This window comes from Chinchilla lanigera, unplaced genomic scaffold (assembly GCF_000276665.1).
Source record: "Chinchilla lanigera isolate Chin_1 unplaced genomic scaffold, ChiLan1.0 scaffold00084, whole genome shotgun sequence".
Lineage (NCBI taxonomy): Eukaryota > Metazoa > Chordata > Mammalia > Rodentia > Chinchillidae > Chinchilla > Chinchilla lanigera.
The window spans coordinates 7,030,493-7,052,035 of NW_004955485.1; the positions used below are offsets into that span (position 1 = coordinate 7,030,493).

At 60.2% G+C, this 21,543-nt stretch overlaps 1 protein-coding gene across 1 annotated transcript in view; it reads right to left on the bottom strand.

The window, feature by feature from the left end:
- Neurl1 (neuralized E3 ubiquitin protein ligase 1) overlaps positions 1 to 15,597 on the bottom strand; it is a gene marked incomplete in the record, with an annotated part of 30,121 nt that extends 14,524 nt beyond the window's left edge. Inside the window, 3 exon segments of the mRNA XM_013504075.1 lie at positions 2,792 to 3,113; positions 3,450 to 3,691; positions 15,299 to 15,597. Of these exon segments, the coding sequence (XP_013359529.1) occupies positions 2,792 to 3,113; positions 3,450 to 3,691; positions 15,299 to 15,332 (598 nt within the window).
- Between the last annotated feature and the right edge of the window lie 5,946 nt (positions 15,598 to 21,543).

The following is a 21,543-nucleotide window of genomic DNA, read 5'->3' on the forward strand; positions in this document are numbered from 1 at the left end:
CTCTCTCTCTCTCTCTCTCTCTCTCTCTCTCTCTCTCTCACACACACACACACACACACAAATCAATTTAAGAAGAACAAACTGAAAAGATAGTTTAATCTACTAATTGAATGTAGGGGCTATAGTCAGCGTTTGAAAATGCCCAGGGATTATAATGATTTATGGCTGGGATGAGGATCAGCTGGGGCCTCGGCCTTATCGGGTCCATGGGGCGCCTCCCGGACAGCCCAGGGTGACTGCCCGCCACGCTCCGCTCAAACCCATGTATAGTCACAGAGGGGATGGGGCCAGGCTGTGGCAGGCTGCTGCGCTCTGGCCCCAGGCTGGGCCCTGCGGGTTGTTCTGTGGCCCCCGAGGGCTGCAGCTCCATGTCACCTGGCCCACTGCCCCACTCCCACCTGCCCGGAGCTTCACGGCATGCGTCAGCACAGCCCCAGCCTCCTCTTCCGAGAAGCCCTCCCGGACTCCGTCCTCTCGCCGACCTCAGCCCGCTCTGACTTCCTGCCTGCTGCTGTGCATGAGGGGAAGGGCTTCCCTTCTGTGCTCAGAACACCCAGTGCGAGTCCCAGCTCAGCCACATCCCTACATGGGCCTCAGTTTTCTCCCTGCCAAATGGGGAGAAAAAACTCTCTGTTCTGGGCCTGCTGTTGAGAGGTTAAATGAGCTGCTGGGTGGAAGCATCTCGGCGGATGGAAGGGCTCCGATGACCACAGCGCTCAGCGATTTACTACCCTCCCTTGGTTCTGCCCCGCTGTGTCCCTAGCGCCTGCCCGGCCAACCAGGGGCTGCCTAGGCGGGGCTGGCGGCCTGGGCCCCCAGCCGTGGCTCTCTTCCCCAGCTAACAAGTCCCCGTCCTGCCATTTGTCCTGCTCGCTCCTTTCCGCCCTGCAAACACCCCTCAGGCAAAGTCGGAAATGTCGCTGCCCCCCAGCAGACTGGCTTTCGCAAGAGCAGCGCCAGTCTGTCTCCCCGATGCGACAGAGCCCTGGGCTAGGCCGCAGCCTCTGCACCGACAAGGGGCCTGGTGCTCAGGCCACACTGGCAAGGCTGGAGCTGAGACTCAAGCTTGAGACCCCTCCACACAAGGATGCACCCCAGGACACACAGCGCGGGATGGGGGCGCTCCCCGGGACTGGAGAGGAAGGTGGCAGCCGCTGGCCACCTCCTGTATGTCTGGCGCCTCTGAAGCCAGTGTCTCAGGCCTCCAAAAGCCCAGAGAGCGTTACACAGGCGAGGAAACCGAATCCAAGGTCCAGCTCTAGCTCAACAATCGACCCCTGGCTGGCAGGAGCACCAAGGTCAGGGGTCCTGGGGAGCCGACTGTCCCCAGCCCGCCCGGGCACCTTCCTCGGTGGCTGACACCCGGCGCAGCCCGATTCAGACTCTCAATTTGTCAGCACGAATGCAGACATACTTCTATTGACTTGGAAAACAGAAAGTTCCTAAACTGTTAATAAAAACAGCCTCCCGACGTTTGGAGGCTTCCGATTACTCATTTCTTTGTTTTTACTTTCACTGTCTTTTTACTCATATAAAAGTATTTTAGAAAAGCTTTACTGTTTCTAGGCTCTGAAGTCAGAAAGAAAAGGGAAATCTCCAGGAGAAGAGGAAGGGCTGGGACACAGAGGACCAGGTGCTGGGGAGCATACCTCGGCCTCTTTAATTTGACATCAGCTGCCCACCAGCCCATGTTCCTGACCAGGAAGCTGAGGCTGGTAAGGCGCTGACCGGTGCCCCGAGTCTACACGCTCATGCATGCACACTCGCACACACGCACATGTGCTCACACACACACTCAGCACGCGTGCCCAAGTACAGCCAGTGGGAAGGGTGCCAGATGGGGGTTCACAGCCTGGCGTCTCTTCCCACCCCCACACCAGCTCCCTGTGCCACCCCCGCGGTGTCCCAGGCTGTCTGCGCCCTTTGCAGCCCTGGCAGGCACACTGTAGCCAGGAAGCCTGTACCTTAGTGCTCCAAGCCAGCACCTGACTCCTCCTCCTACCCGCAAGGATGTCCGCCCTCTTCTTCCCCTGTGAGAGCCTCGTTTACTCAGGGACCCAGCAGCAGCTGAACAGTCTCAGCCCCTCCACGCCTTCTGCTCTTGTCACTTTTAACCCGGCGTCCCTGCAGAAAGCACTAGCCAGTGTGACTGCCACACCTGTAATCCCAGCTACTTGCGAGGCTGAGGCAGGCGGACGGCAAGACCAAGGCCAGCCTGGGCTGCTTAGCAAGACCCCCATCTCAAAATAAAATATAAAAAGGGATGGGGATGGGGCTCAGGGTTAGAGCACTCTGGATTCAGCCCGGCAGGAAAAGCACTAGGGTGGGTTGGAGCCCAGGCCCCCGGGAGGCCACAGGCCTGGGGCTAGGAGCTCACCTTGGAACTGGACAGACAGAAGCACAGAGGGCTGGCTCCCCCACACCCTCATTCTCCTCACACTCAGGTCTCCAGCTCTGTTGCACCAATAATGGAGTCAGATTCCCCACCGCTGTGAGAACAGCTAACACGGAAGTCCCTGGCACGTGCTAAGGCCTCTGTCACCCGGGGTCATTCCAGTCAACAGTGAAGACTCCTGGGGATGGGTCCTGAGGTGGAGTCGTGCACTGCCCAAGCACGAGCTGAGGGCTGAGGAGGGGCCCCCGCACCTGGCTTCCCTTGCTGAAGCCACAGTGGGAGGAAGGGAGCCCCAGAGCTGCTCCTGAGGCCGACGCTAGTCTGGGTGGAGCCTCCCACCTGCCAGGCCGGCGCAGTCGGGCCCAGTGCATGGGCACTAGGAGGGCGGGCACTCACCTAGCAGCTGGACGCCCCGTGTGAGGCCGTAGACGTCCACCAGGGCCCAGAGCGGGTCGGCCGTGCGCACCCCGCTGAAGAAGGGCATGGCGGCCGACTCGTTGATGCAGTAGAACACGCGGCCCTTCTTGTCCACCCAGAAGGCGATGATGTTGCCCTCGTTGGCAAACTCCTCGGGCAGCGCCTTGGCCCAGAAGCCGCTCTGGGACACCAGGTCAGGGCAGGCGTACTTGGGCAGTGAGTCCGGGTGGATGCGTGATGGGTCCTTGCTCGTGAAGCCCAGCCGCAGGGCCCCACTCCAGCAGCACTGCTTCTTGGTGATCTGGTGGCAGGAGGTGGCCTCAGGCCGGCTGTTCCCCTCGGACCACGGGGAAGGGGCGCCCTTCCGCGCAGACCACCCCCAGTGACTCCCAAGCGTGTCCCACGGCCAGCGCTCCCACCACTCCGCTGCCTTCCCTCCCCAGGGAGCCCTGCAGGGGGGTGGCAGCCAGGCTCCCGAGGCCGGGCCTGGCCCACTCCTCCTTCGTCAGCACAAGGCTGGGGAGGGAGTAGCAAGAGGGAAGCGGGCAGCAGGAAGGAGCGAGAAGGGGCAGCCGGGGGCGCCCACGGCAGGCCCTGGCTTCACGGGGAAGGTCGGAGGCCGGGGACGCGGGCCCACCTTGAGCCTGACTTGCTCGTAGATGAGCACCGGACGGTTACTGAAGGTGATGGCGTTGCAGAAGCTGGCCTGCCTCTTGACGGCCTTGTGGCTGAGGTCCATGAGGATCTGGGAGCCCTTGGTGTGTGGGTGGAAGAGCAGCGGCGTGGCCGGGAGCCCCCCACCAGGCAGCACCGGGGGGCAGTGCTTCTGCTTGTGGTGGCATCGGTGAGAAGTGACGGGGAAGGAGCCCCCGATGGAGTCTGCAAAGGAATCGGCCACAGAATCAGAGAACGTGACGGGTCCAGAGCCAGCCCAGGAGCCCCTAGACAGAAATGAGGGCGGCGGCGTAGGACAGCTCAGTCTTTCCACCTCCGCCGTCGCCGTCGCCGTCACCGCCACCATCCGCCGTGGCCACTTTCACCACCACTGTCTTGGCTACCATCCGTCTCAGCCTCCGTGTCAATGCACCACACCCACCTCCGCCATTAGCCGCTGTGACAGCTCACCCCCACTGCCACTTATTTATTAATTTACCTTATTCCACAAATATCCACTCCATGTCTACGGAGCACAGAGCCCTGTCCTAAGCACCGGGGCTACAATCATGAAACATACTGGGTCCTATCTTCCCGGAACCCAAAGCCCAGGAAGAGACAGATGGGACAGAAATCACCATGAAAAACGGCATGCGAGACAGCCACCCGCAGGATGAACAGGCAGACCAAGTCTCCTGAGGGCCTCCAGGAAGAGGGAGAGGACACGGCGGCGGCGCTGGGAGTGGGCTGCAGGGGGCGGGGTGATGGTGGGGGCCGCTGCTGACCAGGAGGGGCACCGCACCCACCACACACGCCCTCGGGGCCTCCTCCCGCACGACGCTCTGTGCCTTCCTCCACAGACAGCTGGACCCGGACAGGACTGAGCGCCGCAGAGCACAGCTGAGGAGCAGGTGCTTTACAGACATGTGACTGGGGCTGGAGATTTAGCTCAGCGGCACAGCGCCTGCCTGGCAAGCACAAGGTCATGAGTTCGATTCCTGATACCGGAAAACAAAAACAAAAACAAAAACAAACTGGTTCCACATTAGCACACTAAAGACCCTGAGAAGTACTTAGCTTCCCAGCAGACATGTGAGTGGCGTCCGGGGGACAGGGCAGGAGAGGAAAGAGCACAGCCCCGGGAGCTGGTGGCTTGCCTGTCACTCGCTGGTTGCGTGGCTTTGGGGAGCTCACTTGCCTCTCTCGGCAGTGGGCAGCAAGGCGACCGGGGCTGGGGACTGGGAGGTGTCCCCTCCCTCCCCAAGATCTGTGCCCATCAGTCCCCAAGAGGAGGACGCCCACCCTGTCATCCTGAGGAAGGAGAGCCACGGAGGGCGGGAAGGAGGAGGTACAGGGGTAGAGAGCCTCAGAATGCGACAGAGGTTCTGGGATGCTTCGGGTCTGAGTCCATTTGAGACGGGAGCTTAATAATGCAGACAGCTGCTGGTCAGCAATGGGTCTCCCCAGCCCGGCCATCCTCCCTGGGGGAGGAGACAGCCAGGACGTGCGGGAGGAGCAGGCAGAGGAACCCCGGAGCAGGAGGGCGAGACATGCACCCCGGCGGCTGCTTTGGGTTGCATCATCTCCTTGCCTCTCTCTGTGTTTTCCTCCCCTCTCCTCCCAGAGGCCAGCACCAGTGTCTCCATCCAGGGGCCAGCCAGAAACCCTGCCCAGGCCGGGGCCTCGCTGGAGCAGCTTCAGCATGCCAGGCCCTAAGGAGGGGGTGGCACAGGGAAGGCCTGCCTTGCTCTCACCCAAGAGACAAGATGTTCTAGAACTGCCTGACCTGCGAGGGCTTTGAAAGGCATCATGTTGTCGGGCTGCAATTGCTCAGAGGTGCCCAGGGAGGCTGGGGAGGCTTCCTGGAAGAAGCCGAGTGGCCCAGACCGTGCAGGAGAGGGGAGATCATTCCAGGAACGGGCCAGTTGCAGTGCAGGGCAGAGGGTGGCGCTGGCTGCAGGTGCTCCCCACAAGTGCAGCACTCCTTGGGCTAGGGGCTGGCCTAGGACACAGCTTGATTCTTGGTTTCAAAAAATATCAGCTGCAGAAAAGCTGCGCTGCACGCTGTTGAGGGTGCATCCATACGTAGAAGTGAGAGTGTAAAGGAGGAAGACCTGCCAGTGTGTGCGTGGGTGATGGATGCGCACATCCGTGCTTGTGCTCAGTAGTGACGGGCAACGAGCTATGTTTTGCACAGCAACAAGCACCTCAAGCAGTTACAAACAAGGTGCACAAGCCACGGAGGAACCGCAGACGCTCCGCTCCCTTCCTGCCCGCCTCTTCTTCTGCTGCTGCCACTGCATCAAACTCTACCAAGGGCAAACCAAGCTCCAGTGATCAAAAGCAGGGTGCCCCGGGCAAGGCCAAGGGGGCTACGAGGAGCAGGAGGCAACACGTGGGGTGACCCTCTCGCCCTGGCGGTGGTGACAACTGCACGGGTGTATGCCCAAGTTTAACACATCACACTGTACACTTTAAATGCATGCAGTCTAGTAAACAGCAATTAGACCTCAATAAAGGTGAGTGCTTGGTTTGGTCGTATTTGTTTTTGTTTGTTGGTGGGTAGGTCGGCTGGTGGGTTGGTTGGTTGGTTGGTTTGTTGGTTGGTGGGTGAGTGGGTGGGTGGGTTGGTTGGCGGGTTGGTTGGTTGGTGGGTTGGTTGGTGGGTTGGTTGGTGGGTTGGTTGTTTGGTTGGTAGGTTGGTTGGTGGGTTGGTTGGTGGGTGGTTGGTTGGTTGGCTGGCTTTTTGTTTTTCAAGACATGGTATTGCTAAGTTGCCCAGGCTGGCCTCCAACTCAATCCTCCTGTCTCGGTCTCCCAACTGCTAGGATTATAGGCCTGGCCCACATATCTGACAATAAGTCAACTTTTAAAAACCACTGACGGGGCTGGGGATTTAGCTCAGCGGCAAAAGCGCCTGCCTGGCAAGCGCAAGGTCGTGAGTTCGGTTCCTGGTACCGGAGAAAAACCAAAAAAAAAAAAAAAAAACCCACTGAGCTCAGCTGCTGAGCAGAGCCTGTCCTCTGCAGTCGCCTCTACTGAGGACCATGGACCAACTGCAGTCTCAACTTCAAAACCTTTCCTGTCCTCCCCACCCACCCTGTGGGGGACCTGGGGTCCTGGTTAAAAGTCCAGAAAACACTGACTCTGAGCAAATACAGTGGCAACTAAGGGGCCAGAGATCCAGTCCTGGAAGGACGTTCCCCAGGGCTTCCCATCCATAGGGAGGACCCAGAGTACAGCTCCCCCATCAGTCCCAGGGCTGGGTGGGGTGGAGAGTAGGACCAGCAAGGGGCCCACACCCTCATCCACAGCAGAACGGATGACGAGGGGGGCCCAGAGGCATCCAGCCAGATAGGCTCCCAAGGACCACTCATGAGCACACGCTCACACCCATGAGGACGCACGGCAATCCCAGCAACGCTAGAGGGAGGGCTCCTGTTCCTTCCTCAGCCCTGACACCAGGAGCCCCGCGTGCACATGGATCTTGTGCACTGCACGTGTATTCATGCCCACGCGGTTATACAAAATGATACACACAGAACACACCCCCCACATCATCCAGTACGAATGGCAGTCCTCTCCAAGCATGTCCACATTCAGGCTCTGAACTGGGAGCTCGACATGCACTTGCCAGCTTCACCTGTACTGGGAACTCATGAGGTAGGGAGGGACATGATCAACCCATTTTATCGATGACAGACCTAAGCCTCAGAGAGCTCAAATCGCTTGCCCAAGGTCCTACAGCAGGTAGAAAATGGATCTCTCTGGTTTCAGGACCAGCACCATTAACCATTAAGTATTAATAGCAAGGAAATCACACGTTTGGAGTGCTAAATACTTTTTCTTTTTTTTTTTGTCTTTTTGAGACAGGGTCTAGCGATGCAGTTCAGGCTGGCCTTGAGCTCACTTTGCAGCCCAGGCTGGCCTCAAACTCGCAACGACCCTCCTGCCTCAGCCTCCCTAGTGCTGGGATTACAGGCGTGCGCCACCACACCCAGCATGCTAAATACATTTTCTAAATGCACATTAAAATGTAACCATCAAATATGAAAAGATCATCCATATATCACCTAAACTCATGCCATGGAGCACAGAGGCAACATGTGACATTCTGCTGTGTTGTCTCCATCACACACGTGTCTTTGCCACCAAAACACAGAGATGTAAAAGGTGTTCTCACCCTGCTCGTGGGAGGCAGGAGAAGACAGGCTGGCAGTTTCCTACAAAACCAAACACCTTCCATACGACAGAGCACTCACACGGCTGGGCATTTCCCAGACAGCAGTGAAAGCACGTCCACGGATGACCGACCTGCACACCAGGTACAGCAGCTTCACTCAGCAGAACCCCACGCCGGAGACAACTCCAATGTCCTCCAAGGAGTGAACGGGCAGATCAAATGTGTCAGCACCACATCGCGGCTACTGCTCTGCAGGGAAAATGGGCCTAACTACGGATATACTCAGCGGAGCTTGGAGGGAGAGAAGCCAGACACAAAGGCTCCATGCTGTCAAAGTCCATCCCTGTGACATTCAAGAAAAGGCCCAAAGGCAGGAGGTGTCAGCATTTGGGGCAAGGAAAGAGGTTCCGCCACAGTAGGGAGCCAGGGAAGTCCTCAGTGACAGAAACATTCCCCGTTGACTGTGGTAGTGCTTATACAATCTACACATCTGTCCGAGAAATGACAGCCTTTAAGGGATGATTTTCCCTGCCTAGATATTTGACTTCAGTTTAAAAGCACCAACAAGCCAGGTCTGCATGAAAATGAGGGAAAGAGAGGCTAGAATTTTTGCCAGGGGATCCCCACACCTGTCATTCCAACTGAACCCTGAGTCCCGTCCCCACCTGAAAGGAAATGGGGTGCTGCTCCCTGCCCCCTCAAGGGTGTGGCGAGACAGCACAGCGGCAGCTGCACCGTGCTCCAGTCCCTGGGCGGAGGCCTCCCACGACAGCCCCAGAAGCCAGGACTGCCCTCAGGAGCTGTCCCAGCCCCTTCCCTCGGAGCCCCGGGGGCTGTGTGCGTGACCGCTCTGGCCTGCTAAGCAGCTCCTGCTCCTGGACCACGGCTCCTGCCACGGGACAGACCCCAGCGGAAGTACTGGCCCACACCCTCCCCCATGCCCAGCTCCGGGGAACTTTGAACACCCCATGCTCAAGCTGCCAGCCCTGCCCTAGGGATGGAGACCGCTGTGAAGCAGCACAGCACCCTGTCCACTCTGCTGTCACGGCCCTGGTTCACTCAGGCCTCATCACTTCTCTGCGGAAGCAGGGGTCACACAGCCTCACAGGCAGGGCCTGCGGCCTCCAGCTGTGCTGCTCTCAAGGACAGAAACGTGCGTGGTGGCCTCCCAGGTGGCCGGGTGACTGTCACCTCAGAGTCCCCGCTTTTGTATCTCCTAGACGGCAGGCGGAGCGGGCACGGGTTGTGGGGAGGAGGCCCCCGTGTCCAGCACAGGCCCTGGTGGCACGTGGGCTGCACAGCTGCTCTGTGTGGCCAGGGTGGAGCCCCGCTCCTGCCGCCTGGCTCCCAGCAGAGCTCTCGGGAGGGCCCTCTTAGTGACAGGTCCGCAAGCCTCAGGCCAGGCTGAGGGTGTCCAGGGAGACTTGCCCCAGGCTCAGCCCTCCTGGGCCTGAGGAGCTGCCGGGCACGAACCTGCACAAGGGGACCCAGGGAGGGAGCCGCCCAGCCCCACCAGGGCAGCAGCACCGGGGACTGTGCCAAAGCCTGTGTGGATCAACAGGCAGGACCTTGACTGCAGTCCCCACTGCCATTCCGACGCAGACCCTCTGAAGCCAGGCTATACCCAGCCAGGGCGAAGAGCCCAGGTCGGAACCCAGCCCAGCCGCCACCATGCCGGAAGCTCTGCCCAGCAGCGAGACCTCTGGGAGGTCTCATCTGTAAGTGGAATCTTTGTGGGATTCTCATGAGACTTCCACAAGGCGCAGGCCAGAACTTCAGGCCACGGCTGCTGGCGCTACTGGGGCTGTTACTCTAGCTCCACGGCGTTCCCTACCTGCACACCAGTAGGGAACTGCTCAGAACATGCCCTGCGGCCCTGACACCCAGGCTCTGCAAAGCTCACCTGCCCTTTAAGGCCCAGTAGGGCCCTCTCCTTTTGAGCCTGCCTTGTTCCGAACTAGAGGCCCTAGACACAAACTCCTGCCTCATCGCTCTCACCTCCCATGGAGGAGGCTGGCCTCACTTTCGGGGCAGCAGGGTGGGGCAGAGGGGACCAGCGGGAGTTGCCGGGCTCAGACCTCAGCCGGCCAGGCCACGGGCTCGTTGCATCACTCTGGACAAGTTGCTTTGCCCCTCTGGACACTGAGTTCTTTCTCTGTCGCACAAGGCTCATCACAACCGCTCTGCCCGTCTGCAGGTTACTGCGAAGACCCAATGGGTGCCTAATGCAAAAGAGCTGTGCAAATGTTCAGACCTTTCAAAGGCCCTAGCCTCAGCCTGCTGCAGAGGCTGTGATGTGGACTGACATATGTGCATTAATTGAACAGGGTTCCCTCTGGGGGAAGGAATTAGGTGGGAACCCCTGTCCCCAGATGGGGAGGGGACTTGGGTGACAGAGCTGATTGTGAAACTGGCCTGAGTGAGCCTCCTTGGGCTCTCTGAAGGGGCCTGCCTCCCTTTCACAGCCAGGCCTGGCCCAGCCCTTCTTTCCCTTCCCCTCACGTACCTGGCTTTGTCTTGGTCATCTAGCCGTCCCTGATTCCCCCCAGAAGTCTCTCTGACCTCCAGATGAGGTTAGAGCCCTGCTGTGGAGCTCTGGGGACCTCCACACCACCCAGCAGACAGCTACCCATCACCAAGTATGCCCGCTTAGCCCTGGTCCCATGGAGCAAAGCCCACATGCCCAAGGCACTCTGTTAGTTGCACTGCAGTGAAAGTCCCCTCTGCATCCAGAATGGCGCAGGTGTAAGCCATCCCCGGGGGGCGTTGAGAAAACAGTCACTTGGTCCCTGCTGGGTTCTGCAGAGCAGATCCCTCCCAGGGAAGGCTGTCTGGCCCTTCGTGTCTGTCCGTCTGTCCCCTAACGGACTGTGGGCCTCCGGAGGACACAGACCTCTTTTTGACAGCTGCTTCTCTGCTGCCTCGTTCAGAGCACCTAGCACTCCCAACAGAAGCTGCCGAGGAAGTGCCAGTGTTTGGCTCATGTTACAGCTCCTGGGTGCCGCAGGACTTCACGGAGCACTCACCGTGCGCTCGCCCTTCCTAGGGCTCAGCGGAGACATCAGAAAATGAAGGTAATAAAGGGAGTGGCTTCCTTCCTGCCCAGGGCCAGCATCCCACACTGCGTGCCTGACCTCAGCTCCAGCCTGCTGAGAACCTTCCGCAGCTCCCCACTTGCTGCCAGGGGAAAAGCAGGAGGAAGGCTTTGAGGGTCGACACCGCCCTTCGTATCCAGCCCTGTCTCCCGCTCCAGTCCCTGCAAGGCCACTGTCTGTGGGAAGCAGCCTCTGCCGTGGCCCCAGGGAGGCCCGTCATGCGTGCAGACCGGACCCGACAGTTCACCTCCAGACCGGAATTCAGCGGAGTGGTGGTTTGTCACTCCCAGGCCTGGGTTTGGAAAGATGGACACTTCCACTCTGGTTGCTCTCTGGCCTCTCTGGAATGGCTCCTCCGGGGAAGCCAGCTGCCACGCGGTAGGCAGGGCCATGGGGAAGCCTACATGGCCAGGGACCAAGGACTGCCAGTAACTGTGAGCAAGTGAGCAAGCTTAGAGACAGGCATCTCCAGGTAGGCCTTCAGGTGAGGCTGCTTTAAAAAAAAAAGAAATACCAGGGCCTTCACACTGGGCTGCATCTGATTTTTAATTTCCTATTTTGCGACAGGGTTGTGCTAAGTCACCACGTTGCCCAGGCTGAGCTCAAACTTGGAATCCTCCTTCCTCAGCCTCCTAGAGTCCTGGGATTACAGGTGTGTGCCACCACACCCAGCCCCAGCCAACAATTTGCACCCTTATAGGAGAAAAAGCCAGAGGCAGCTGGTTGAACCATGCCAAGATTCCGGACCACAGAAAAGGCCAATTAAATGTTTGTTGTTTTAATTGACTAAGTTTCAGGGCAATTTGTTATGCAGCAATAGATAATTAACACAGTATCGACAGTCCATTCCTTAGATAAGGGAATAGAGGGTCTGGGAACTAAGGACTTGCCAAGGTTACACAACTGGTAGGTGGCAGAGCCGGACTCCGAATGCCCCTCAGTCACACTGTCCTCAAGGTCCCAGAATCAGGATGACTCAGTTCCTGTCCCTGTCCCAAAGCCCCCGGTCCAGGCCCGAGGCACGGGGCAGAGGCACCAGGCAGCCCGCCACCAAGTTCCCCTTGCACAAACCCACACGGACAGCGGTGCGCCCGACGGCAGACAGGAGCGCCAAGGCAGCACTGTCCCGGGGACCATGGGGTAAGGGTGCAGGCGATCAGGTCGCACACACAGCTGGAGGAGCCCCAGAGACACCCCCAGAGCCTTCAGTGCCCACCGCCCACCCGGTGGACCACTCAGAGCCCATCGCCCGCTTGGTCCTTGCCTTCTGACAGCTCTGCAGGCTGACCTTGCCATCCCCAGCCCACACAAGCTCCTCCTCCCACACTCGGAGGAGCCAGCCGCAGCAAGAGCGGAGCGGTCACGCCCTCCGAGGACCCAGCCCGTCCACTGTCCTCTCTCCCTCTTGTCTCACCTCGTCACCCAGCCACCCGGCTCAGGCTCTCCTCTCCCGCCCTCCCACCACCCCCTTCAGCTCCATCGATGGCCTGTACCCCATCCTCGTCCCCGGCCCCCCTGACCAAGCACTGCTAGTGCCCACTGAGCGCCAGGCACTGGGCAAGCTTGAGGGGGCAGGGAGCTGGGATGGGCCTGCTGCCCACCCTCCCGGAACCCTCAGGCCTTGTAGGGTGTGGTTCAAATGTGGCCAGAAGTCACAGACACAACCCAGGGGTTCATCTGGCCCTAAACCCCCAGCCCTGAGCTGCTGTCAGGAGGCGCTGTCCCTTCGCGAATCTCGGGGCTCACAAGGGCACCTCCCTCCTGCTGCTGGGTTGAGAATTAATGAACCCAAGAGGGGGAAGTGGGGAGTCAGCTGACGGGACAAGGCGGGGTGTCTCCTCAGAGGCACCAGCTACACAGCCTCAGTCAGCCACTTCCCCTCCCCGGACGCAGCACCCCCTCTGTGCAGGAAGGAGTAGGCAGCAGTCTCTCAGGTCCCTGAGCCCTGGGACCCTCCAACGCTGGGGTGTGCAACGTCCAGCAATGAGCTGGAGGTGACATGACGGTGGCGTGCATCTGTGTGTCATCCACACGTCAGCCCTCAGCAGCAGGCCATCCCCTACCCTGGAGGGAGGGAAAGGGAGTTGAGAAAAGGGAGAGAGGAGGAGAGGGGTGGTTTTCCAGGGTCACTACTGCTCCTGCTGGGTCCCTCTGTGACTCCCACCGCCCCACCGGCCTGCCCCCAAGACCAGCAGCTGCCCTGGAATCCTGCCAGGCGAGAGAGATGACACGTGTAACCACAGCAACCATTTCCAAATGGGGCCGCACGCCTCCCATCAGTGCCCTCCCAGGCTGGTCCTGGAGGAGCCCAGCTCCTCCCCAGGCGCCCCTCCCCTGCGTACACACACACCCCTACAGCTGCTCACCTGGCAGTGCAGACAGGACAACACACAATCGCTTCTACAAATCTCACAGCACACAACACAGAGACCCAAAACACAGGTCCACGGGTTACACACAACAAAAACACAGAGACTCCAAACACTTCCTCAGGCACAGAGCTTAGATCACCCCCGCCCACACCCCAGAGCACTGGGTCTGTCCCTGACACCACTACCACCACCACCCCACCACCCCTGCAGCCCAATAATCCAAAGTCTTCGGGCCCAAGACACAGCAAAGGCCCGAGGCTACAGCGGAGACACTTCGAGGGCCTTTAGAGCAAGACTTCAGGGCCAGAAGCTCCCTGGGGAAGAAGCCACCGCCTGCGCCTCCTGCTGGCACCACTCAACCCACAGTGAACGAACCCAGGGCCACCAGGGCGGCATACGTGTGTGTCATGCGTGGGGCTGCGTGGGGCTGCGTGGGGCTGCGTGGGCCGGCACTTGCGCTGGGGGACTGCGGTGGTCACCAGGACACACCTCTCACACCCCTTCTCCTCCTGAGGACAGCAGCAGAGGCAGCAGGCCAGGCAAACGGGGTATCCAACATGAGCTCGCCAGTGCCCCCCAGCCTGGACGCCCACCCAAGCTGTCTTCCTGCCGCCAAGGAAATGGGACACCCGGGAGCGGAGGCTCTGACCCAGGGCCGAGGACATCTGCCCACGCCATCCTCCTGCTTACCCTGACCCACGCAATCCTCACCACCAGCTTGGGAAGAGGTCACTATTATTAGCCCATTGGCAGACGAGACCGCTGAGGTACAGGGCGGGTTCACCCCTCATCAAAACACACACCTCCGCACCCCAGAGCATGAGCTCAGCGGGCCTCGGGGTCCCCACTCCCCGTGGAGCCTGTGCTTGGGCAGCTGGGGGGCAGAGCTCCATGTCCGGAGCTCACTCCAAGGGCCCTTTGGTGCTACCCGGGCCACAAGCTTGTCCAAGTCTGACTCCAGTGGAAAATGTCCGTCAGCTCCAGACCCGGTGTCAACAGCCCCGCTAGGCCAGTGTCCGCTGAGCAGGCCCCCGCCCCGCAGACAGGCAAGCCGCGCCCAGGTCAGCCCAACCCGAGTCTCCAGCCAAGGCCAGGCCACTGGCACTGCCCCGGCCGACTCCGGATTATGTGTCTTCCAGGGCCTTCCATCTGTCACTTGGCCCTTCAGGCTCAGGACAAAATTCATTTCCTTTTAAGAGAACCAATGATTTGCTTTTCCCATGTCTTTCTCTGCCCTTTTCTCTTTAAATTAGACGTGACTCCCCCGAAGTCCTGAGTCTGGAAGGAGGAAGCCACCTGGTCACCAGTCCTGGCCACGGCTTCCCTGCGCCGCCGGGGCCCTCGGTGCCCAGCGGACTCAGCAGATGGCGGCTGCTCGCCTCCTAATGCCCCGTCCGAGTGGGAGGGCCCAGGAGAGCGGGGCAGGGGCTCCCCACCAACTTCTGCACCACCAGAGGGGAGCGGAGCCCAGCGCCAGTCCTGAGGAGCGCGTCCCTGTGGGGATGGCGCTGCACCAGCCTTGGGCTCCCAAGACCACAGCACTACAGCAAGGGGGACGAGAGGACCACAGTGGGAGCCAGCAGGAGCCCGGCACACAGGGCCCCCGGCTCCTCCACCCCGGCCGGCGGCCCGCCTGATGGACGGAGCTGAGCCAGAAGCCTGCCTCGCAGAAGCCACACTCGGAGGGGCAGGTCAGGCCCTGGGGGTGCTGCTAGCACACCCGTGTGCCTCGACACAAGCTGGCACGGTACACACCCACAGAAAGCTCCAAAGCGCAGACACACACACGCACTCCCGCACACACGCGGGTGACCACACTCGTCCCCTCTCCATCGTGGAACACAGCACCAGCTCCACGGCCCACACCCCAGGCCACCAACCGTCCCCCCACAGGGAGAGGCAGGCAGGGACAGCCAGGACTTCCTATTCCACCCGGGGCTGCTCCGCACCCTGCTAGGAGGAGACTGTGGGGAGATTCACCGCCAGACCTCCTGGCTCTCCCCAGACCCCCAGGCTTCCCCAGCAGTGCCTTGCACTCCAAGGCTGCCCCTCACAACCCTGAGCCCCCGGGGAGCAGGGGCAGGGGACGACCAAGCCCTCAGTCCCGGTGCCTCTGGCCCCAGCTTCCAAGGCTGTCCGCCGCTGGGAATGGGAGGACCCTCTGGCACCCACGGGGCCTTACCGGGGAGGGTGCTCCGGGTGATCTGTCCCCCCATCGCGGGCAGCAGGCAGTGCGGCCACCTCCGTTTGGCTAGCCAGCCTCGTCACGGTCACCAAGCAGCCCCAGCCGTCAGCTCCCCTCCTCCCCCCAGTCCTCCCCCAGGGCCGGCAGGCATGGCAGGGCTGAGCGACCCCTCCTGCACCCCCAGCGCACCCTCCCACGCGCACACACACCCGCCCGGCGGCCACACACACGCACACACGCACACCAGCCTCCCAGCTTCCACCCACTCTGAGCTTCCCCCACCTCCCTCTTGTACAGGCGATGGGATCTGTCATGTTTATTTACATAAGGAGGAGGAGACTGGAGGCTTCCTGAAATAGCCGAGCTCCAGAAAGCACTGGAGATGCCCCAGCTCCCAGTGCGCGCTCTGCCTCTCTCTCCCTCTCTCTCCCTCTCCGTCTCCGTCTCCATCTCTCTCTGACACACACTGCCCCCTCACAGACACACGGGGATAGTGACACACTCGCCCACACTCACCAATCACCAGCAGCCACGCGTTCCTCCCACGCTGCTCCACGCAGGTGCAAGGACGGTATGGTGAGCAGAAAGACACCGTCCCGCCCTCAAGGAGTCCGGGGTCAAGCTGGGCGCCCATCAACAAAGCCCTAGCTCCGTTTCTATCTTCTCCCAGACTCTGTTCAGTTTTGCCAATATGAACTCCTTCAGTCCTCACAAGCTGTACCCCTGCTCCTAATCAACAGGTACCTATGACCAGCAGATGAGGACCCTAAAGCTGAGAAGACCAAGACCAAGAGCGGTGACCTGCGCAGAGGGTGGCAGGGGCCCGCACACACCTTGTCCGATTGTCCCAGCTTCTCCTGGGCGCATCTCAAAAATTTAATTCAACGCCACCATACTAATTAAGGACCGACTATGTGCCGAGCCCTAAGCTGTGCATGGGGAAGGCGGTGGTGATCACAAGGGGACCCTTGGCTCTTGTGGACTCCGGATGCAGAGGAAACAGACATTTATCAAGCAGCCTCAGCACAGAACATAAGAACATTGTCCAAAAGGACCCGTACGTAATGTTCAGTAAAGTGGGCTGCTGTACAGTCACCATCCCCAAAGGGCTTGAAACACAGCGGCGAAGTTCAGGGGCTCAGGACGGGTTTTCCTGAAACGCGGTGGTGAAAGCAAGGCATGCAGGAGAGGCCTGTGTGCGGTGGAGGGAGGCTCCAGAGAGTGATTGCAGCTTGTGCAAAGGCCCTGGGCCTGAGCGAACCCAGCACACTCGAGAAGCGGCGTTGGTGCGGCTGAGTCAGTAGGAGGAACATGGGGAATCTGGCTGCTGGCAACCCCAGATGGGCTGGGGTACCCCGCCAGGGCAGCGGGGTGACAAATCTGGCCTTTTTCCGGTGAGCAACAGGAAATTCCAACAGGTTCCAGTAGGGGTTCACAACATCAGCCTTGCACTTCAAAAAGGCCACTCTGCCAGGTGCCGGGGCAGCCCTGGGAGGTGGGCAGACATCAGCAGGGTCGGACCTTTATCTGGCTTGTCCTTGTTCCCATGCATGGCCAGCTCTCGAGAAACAGCAAACCTCCTGCGATACTCCAGGAGGACTATGCGGCAGCAGTTACACAGTGACCAGCCGGGAACGGGGCAGGGCTGGCTCAGCAAGCCAGGGGGAAGCAGCCCCTTTCACCCGCCTCCCACATGAATGGAATACTAGAGAGCTGGGGACCCCAGTCTTCCCAGAAACCTTGCCCAACGGGTTTCCAGCCAACTTGCCTGGCTCCTGGGTCCCACACTTCCCTGCCTGGTTGTACCAGGAAGCGACAGTGTCCTTGTCTGTAGTGTCCTCCCTCCGCTGCCCCCAAGCCATGTCCAGGGCCTCTCCAGGGAAGGCTGCACCCCTCCAGGCTGGGACCAGCAATGCACATCTTCTCAGGGGCACTGGGTAAGACTTCACCTGGCCAAAGGGCTCCCATATGAAAGGGTGAGATGCCGCTGACCTGCATCATCCATTCGCCCGCAAGCCCTCCTGGAGCACCAGCCTGCGACCAACTGGTGAGCGAGGTGAGACCACCCTTCAGAAGCCAATTCCAGACCCCGTGGGGAGCCACGCTGAGACCAAGCGGCAACATTCTTTGGGCTCTGGCTGAATGATCTCCGCGCTCCCTTCTGTCGCCACACTCTGCAGGCTGCTTCCACAGAAGGGGTCCACACGCTCCTGCTGCCTGAGCCTCGGAGGTGCCTGGGAACTGGGCGGAGGGTTCTGCGTACGTAATCTCAGCAAACCCCATAGCATCCCTTCAGGAGGTATAAGCATCCACCACCCATTGGCTGCTTTTGGAGGCTGCAAAACTGAGGCTCACAGAGGTGATACCAAGTAAGCAGTGAACCGGGCTTTAAACTCAGACTTGCCTGGCATCAGAACTCATGCTCTGTCCAGAAAAGGTCAAAGGACAGAGGCCTCTCTTGGTTGGGGAAGAGAAGAGGACCTTCTTCTCATGAGGAATTAGAAGGGTTCCAGGTGGTGGCAAAGTCTAGAGGTTTTCAGGGACCAGAGATACCCACGGTGGAGCTCCAACTAATGCAAAGGAGACAAGCTAGGTACAAGCTTCTGGTCCAGGCAGATGTTGAGGCCCCATCTTGGAGAAAGCAGATGCATCCACAGCTGGGAGAGGGCAGGCCGGAAGCAGAGCTGGATGTGCCCAGGGCAGCCTGGTGTGAACCACTCCCTACTGGGCTCCGAGAGAGACTGTTCCTCTGCAGTGGAGCTGCAGCTGCCCCTTGACACCATCGAGGAAGCGCAGCCATCGCGGCTGCACTCACTCCACTCTCTCTAGACCCACCCCACCACACGGCCCTCCTCTGCCCGAACCTCCCACCTCCTTCCGCCCTCCTTCCTCCACGCACCGGGCACCATCACGGCTCCCACGGCAGCCTGCCCGCTCAGCAACTTCTCGGCAAGAACTTCCTCATCCTGTCCGCATGCCCGGCACCTGCACCCCCAGCCTAAACCCGCCTTCTGGAAGCGTCAGGTCTCAGATAGAGCCGGGAAGGGCAGAGCAAAGGATGGGGCGATCTCCCTGGGCAACGTAAACCATCTGAGTCCCAGACTCAGGGTCTGGAAGGGGAAGGAGCCTCCAGACAGCACCAGCTCCAGCCTCTCCCTGTTCCCGCTGCACAGCGGCACCAGAGCGGCCTAGTGAACTACGGGCTCCCCGAGGGCGCACAGCAAGCACGGTGGTGGAGACTGGAGCTCAGGGTCCTGTCTTCTGAGGCTCCGCTTAGTGTGACATACAGGCCGAGGCACGGAAGACAAGACTGGACAAGGGAGAGGAAACCTGCTCTTCGGTGGGGTAGGGGGTGAATGTGTCTGGAGGGGCCTGGGGTGAGGTACCTGGCTGGGAGGAGCTGGGGGCAGCTTCCGGTTGCCACAGAGGTTTTTCCATGGAGAACAAGAGATAATTCAATGGAGGTGATGAGTCACCCAGTACTTGGGGCTTGAGGCCAAACTGCCTGGGTCGTCCTCCCTGACCTATGGGGCCGGGCCTGGTGCTGGACAGTGGGGAGCAGTGAACCCCACCCCAGATCTTCTTCCCATGCCCAGAACCAGGACAAGAGTGTGGGCTGCTGCCTCGAGTCTGAGAGAGCGAAGGAGGAGAGGACAAAGGCACCAGGAGACAGAGACAGCGAGCTGCACGCTGCAGAGAAACTGGAGCCAGGAAGCCCAGAGGGCGTCCTCGGGGCTGGGCCAGGTGCCCCAGCAGTGACAGCTGACAGCCGCCCAGAATGCTGGGAAGACAACAGGTGCAGCTGCGGGGGCGGGGACTGAGAGGAGATCAGGGAGAACAGCGCGGCGCTGGGGCCCCTCCCAGCTCCTCCCGGGCCCAGGCCTATCGCCAAGCAGCCCCTTCTGGGCCCCTCTAGGACACAAACGCACCTGAGAATGCCCCCAGTTCTGGGTAGTCCTGGGCTAGACAGAGGGGTGTCTACCACACCAGGCAAAAAGGACAGTACAGGAAGAAACCAGCCTTCGGTTCCCAGGACGGAGCGTGCCAGGCCAGGCCACACCCACAGAGCCCCCGGCTGGAAGCAAACATTTGTCTGTGATATGATCTCTGTCACCAGCCAGGAAGGGTGGATGGAGGTGCCCACCCCACTCATACGAGGCTGGGAGCTCTGGTCTCAAGGTCAGACAGGTCAGCTCCAGCCCCTGTGATCTGGCAAGCCAGTAGGCTTCTCTGCAGCTCGGCCATCTCTCCTCTAACACGGGCGTGCCATGGTGCTCGCGAGGGCAGAGTGACACAATGTCTGCATGGCACACTGCCTGGCCACTGCTCAGAGGCCCTGAGAGCTCCGGAGTACAGATCCTGGAGGGGCTAACGTCACCCAGAAGTGTGACTTGGGACATAGACTAAGAAAATATGTGACCTGAGGCAGGAGAAATTGAGGACCTGCTTTACAGGAGCATCTCCATCATCACACGGTACCACGTCCCCTCCCCGCCCTGCACAGGGACGTGTTCCGGGCTTGTGTGTCACCGCTTGCCTGTAGAATATGCAAATGCCATGTCACTGTGCCAGCAGTGGAAGCTGGAGCGGCGGGCCTGCTCAGTAAGGAGATTAAACCGTCCCTTGTCACCTGGTGAGCCCTCTGCTTTCGGTCAGAGTGGAATGAATTTTAAAGTGGAAGCCAGCCCTTGTCCCAGTCACAAGTGAGGAAGCACCGGGCCTGCACTCGTAAGCCCTCCTCGTTCCGGTGCAGCCTCGCTGGGAAGGAGAGGAAGGCAGACGGTGAGACGCCTGCGAAGGGCAGCGAGACAAGGAGGCCCAAAGCGACGCAGGAGCCAGGACGTATGTGCTGGAAGAGGGCACAGGCTCTGTGCATCAGGGACGTGGACACACACCCGGCTCATCCTGCTGGGCCTGCCGGATTATGAGCAAAGCCAGCAGCTGAGCAGAATAAGCCCTCCTATGCGGGCAGAAAACCTCCCCCGATCCCTCCCGCTCCACCCCCAGTGCGCACACACACACACACACACACGCACACACACACCTCTAGGCCCCACAGCTCAGCCAAAGCGCCCAGTGCCCACCCATTCTGGCACCAGGCCTCCCGCTGGTGGGTGGAAGCCACCTCAAGGCTGGGCGGCAGCCCTGGCCTCCTGCAGCCCACCTTCTCTGGGCAGCCTCCATCTTCCCGTCTCCTGCTTCTGGCCCACTACGCTAGGCTTACTCCTGTGCTCTCCCCACCCCCAGCCTGCCGCCCCTGGGGGGCCTCTCCCTCCAGCCTTGGGCTCAGACATGGCAGCAGCGGGTACGTCAGAGCAATGGCCCAGGACTCCACAGTCTCCTGCCTCAGGCTGGGGGCCTCCCAGGGGAGCCACCGCAGCTGGATCGCAGAAGTCAGCCAGCACTGGCACTACGCACGGCTGCCACTTACGGCGCTGTCTACACCAGAGCCTCACACAACAGGTGGCGGTCAGGAGCGGGCTCCGGAGTCGCCCTGCCTGGGTTCAAACCCAGAGTCTCCCACCTACTGGGTACCCGTTTCCTCTTTTAAAACAGGGGGTCGATAAGAAGAGCGCCTTCCTCTAAGATTACGGGGGGATGAGAGGGGCTCTGCCAGGCGGTGTGCTCCAACCACCAGGGAGGGCGGCTGAGGTGGCCGAAATCTAGAGGAGCTGTAGTCACCAACACGACCACAGACCCCACCTTCCCGATGAGGAAACCAAGACATGGAGCTGGAAAATGCAGAGGAGGAACACAGCGACTAGGGGAGACAGAAATCCAGCGCTGACGCTACAGAGTCCTGGAGCAGGATGCCGACTGCGGGCTGAGGGGTACAGGAGCCGCCCGAGACCAGAAGCTGTCAGTTAAACAGCAGGGTCCGGGGAGCGGCCCGGTCAGCACACACGGGCGGGAAGTCTGCTGACTCCAGTGGCCATCGCTGTATTCTCCCGGCAGCTGTTCAGCTTGCCAGGGTCTCTGCCCTCCTACAGGCCTTGCGCCAGCCAGGCTAGGGCCCATGCCCAACCTGGGGGTCACAGAGTCTAGAAGCCTCGGCCCTATACATAGTCCAAGGGGAGAGTGGGAACAGACTCAGGGTCACTAGCTCTCCCAGGCACAAACCTAAAATGCTCAGGAAAGAGAAGGGGCAGGTCCAACTTCTACTATTTCCTCTCCCTTTGTCTTGCTATTTAGAGTTCTGTTCTCACAGAGCACACGAGGTCCAGCTGCTGAACAATGCCACC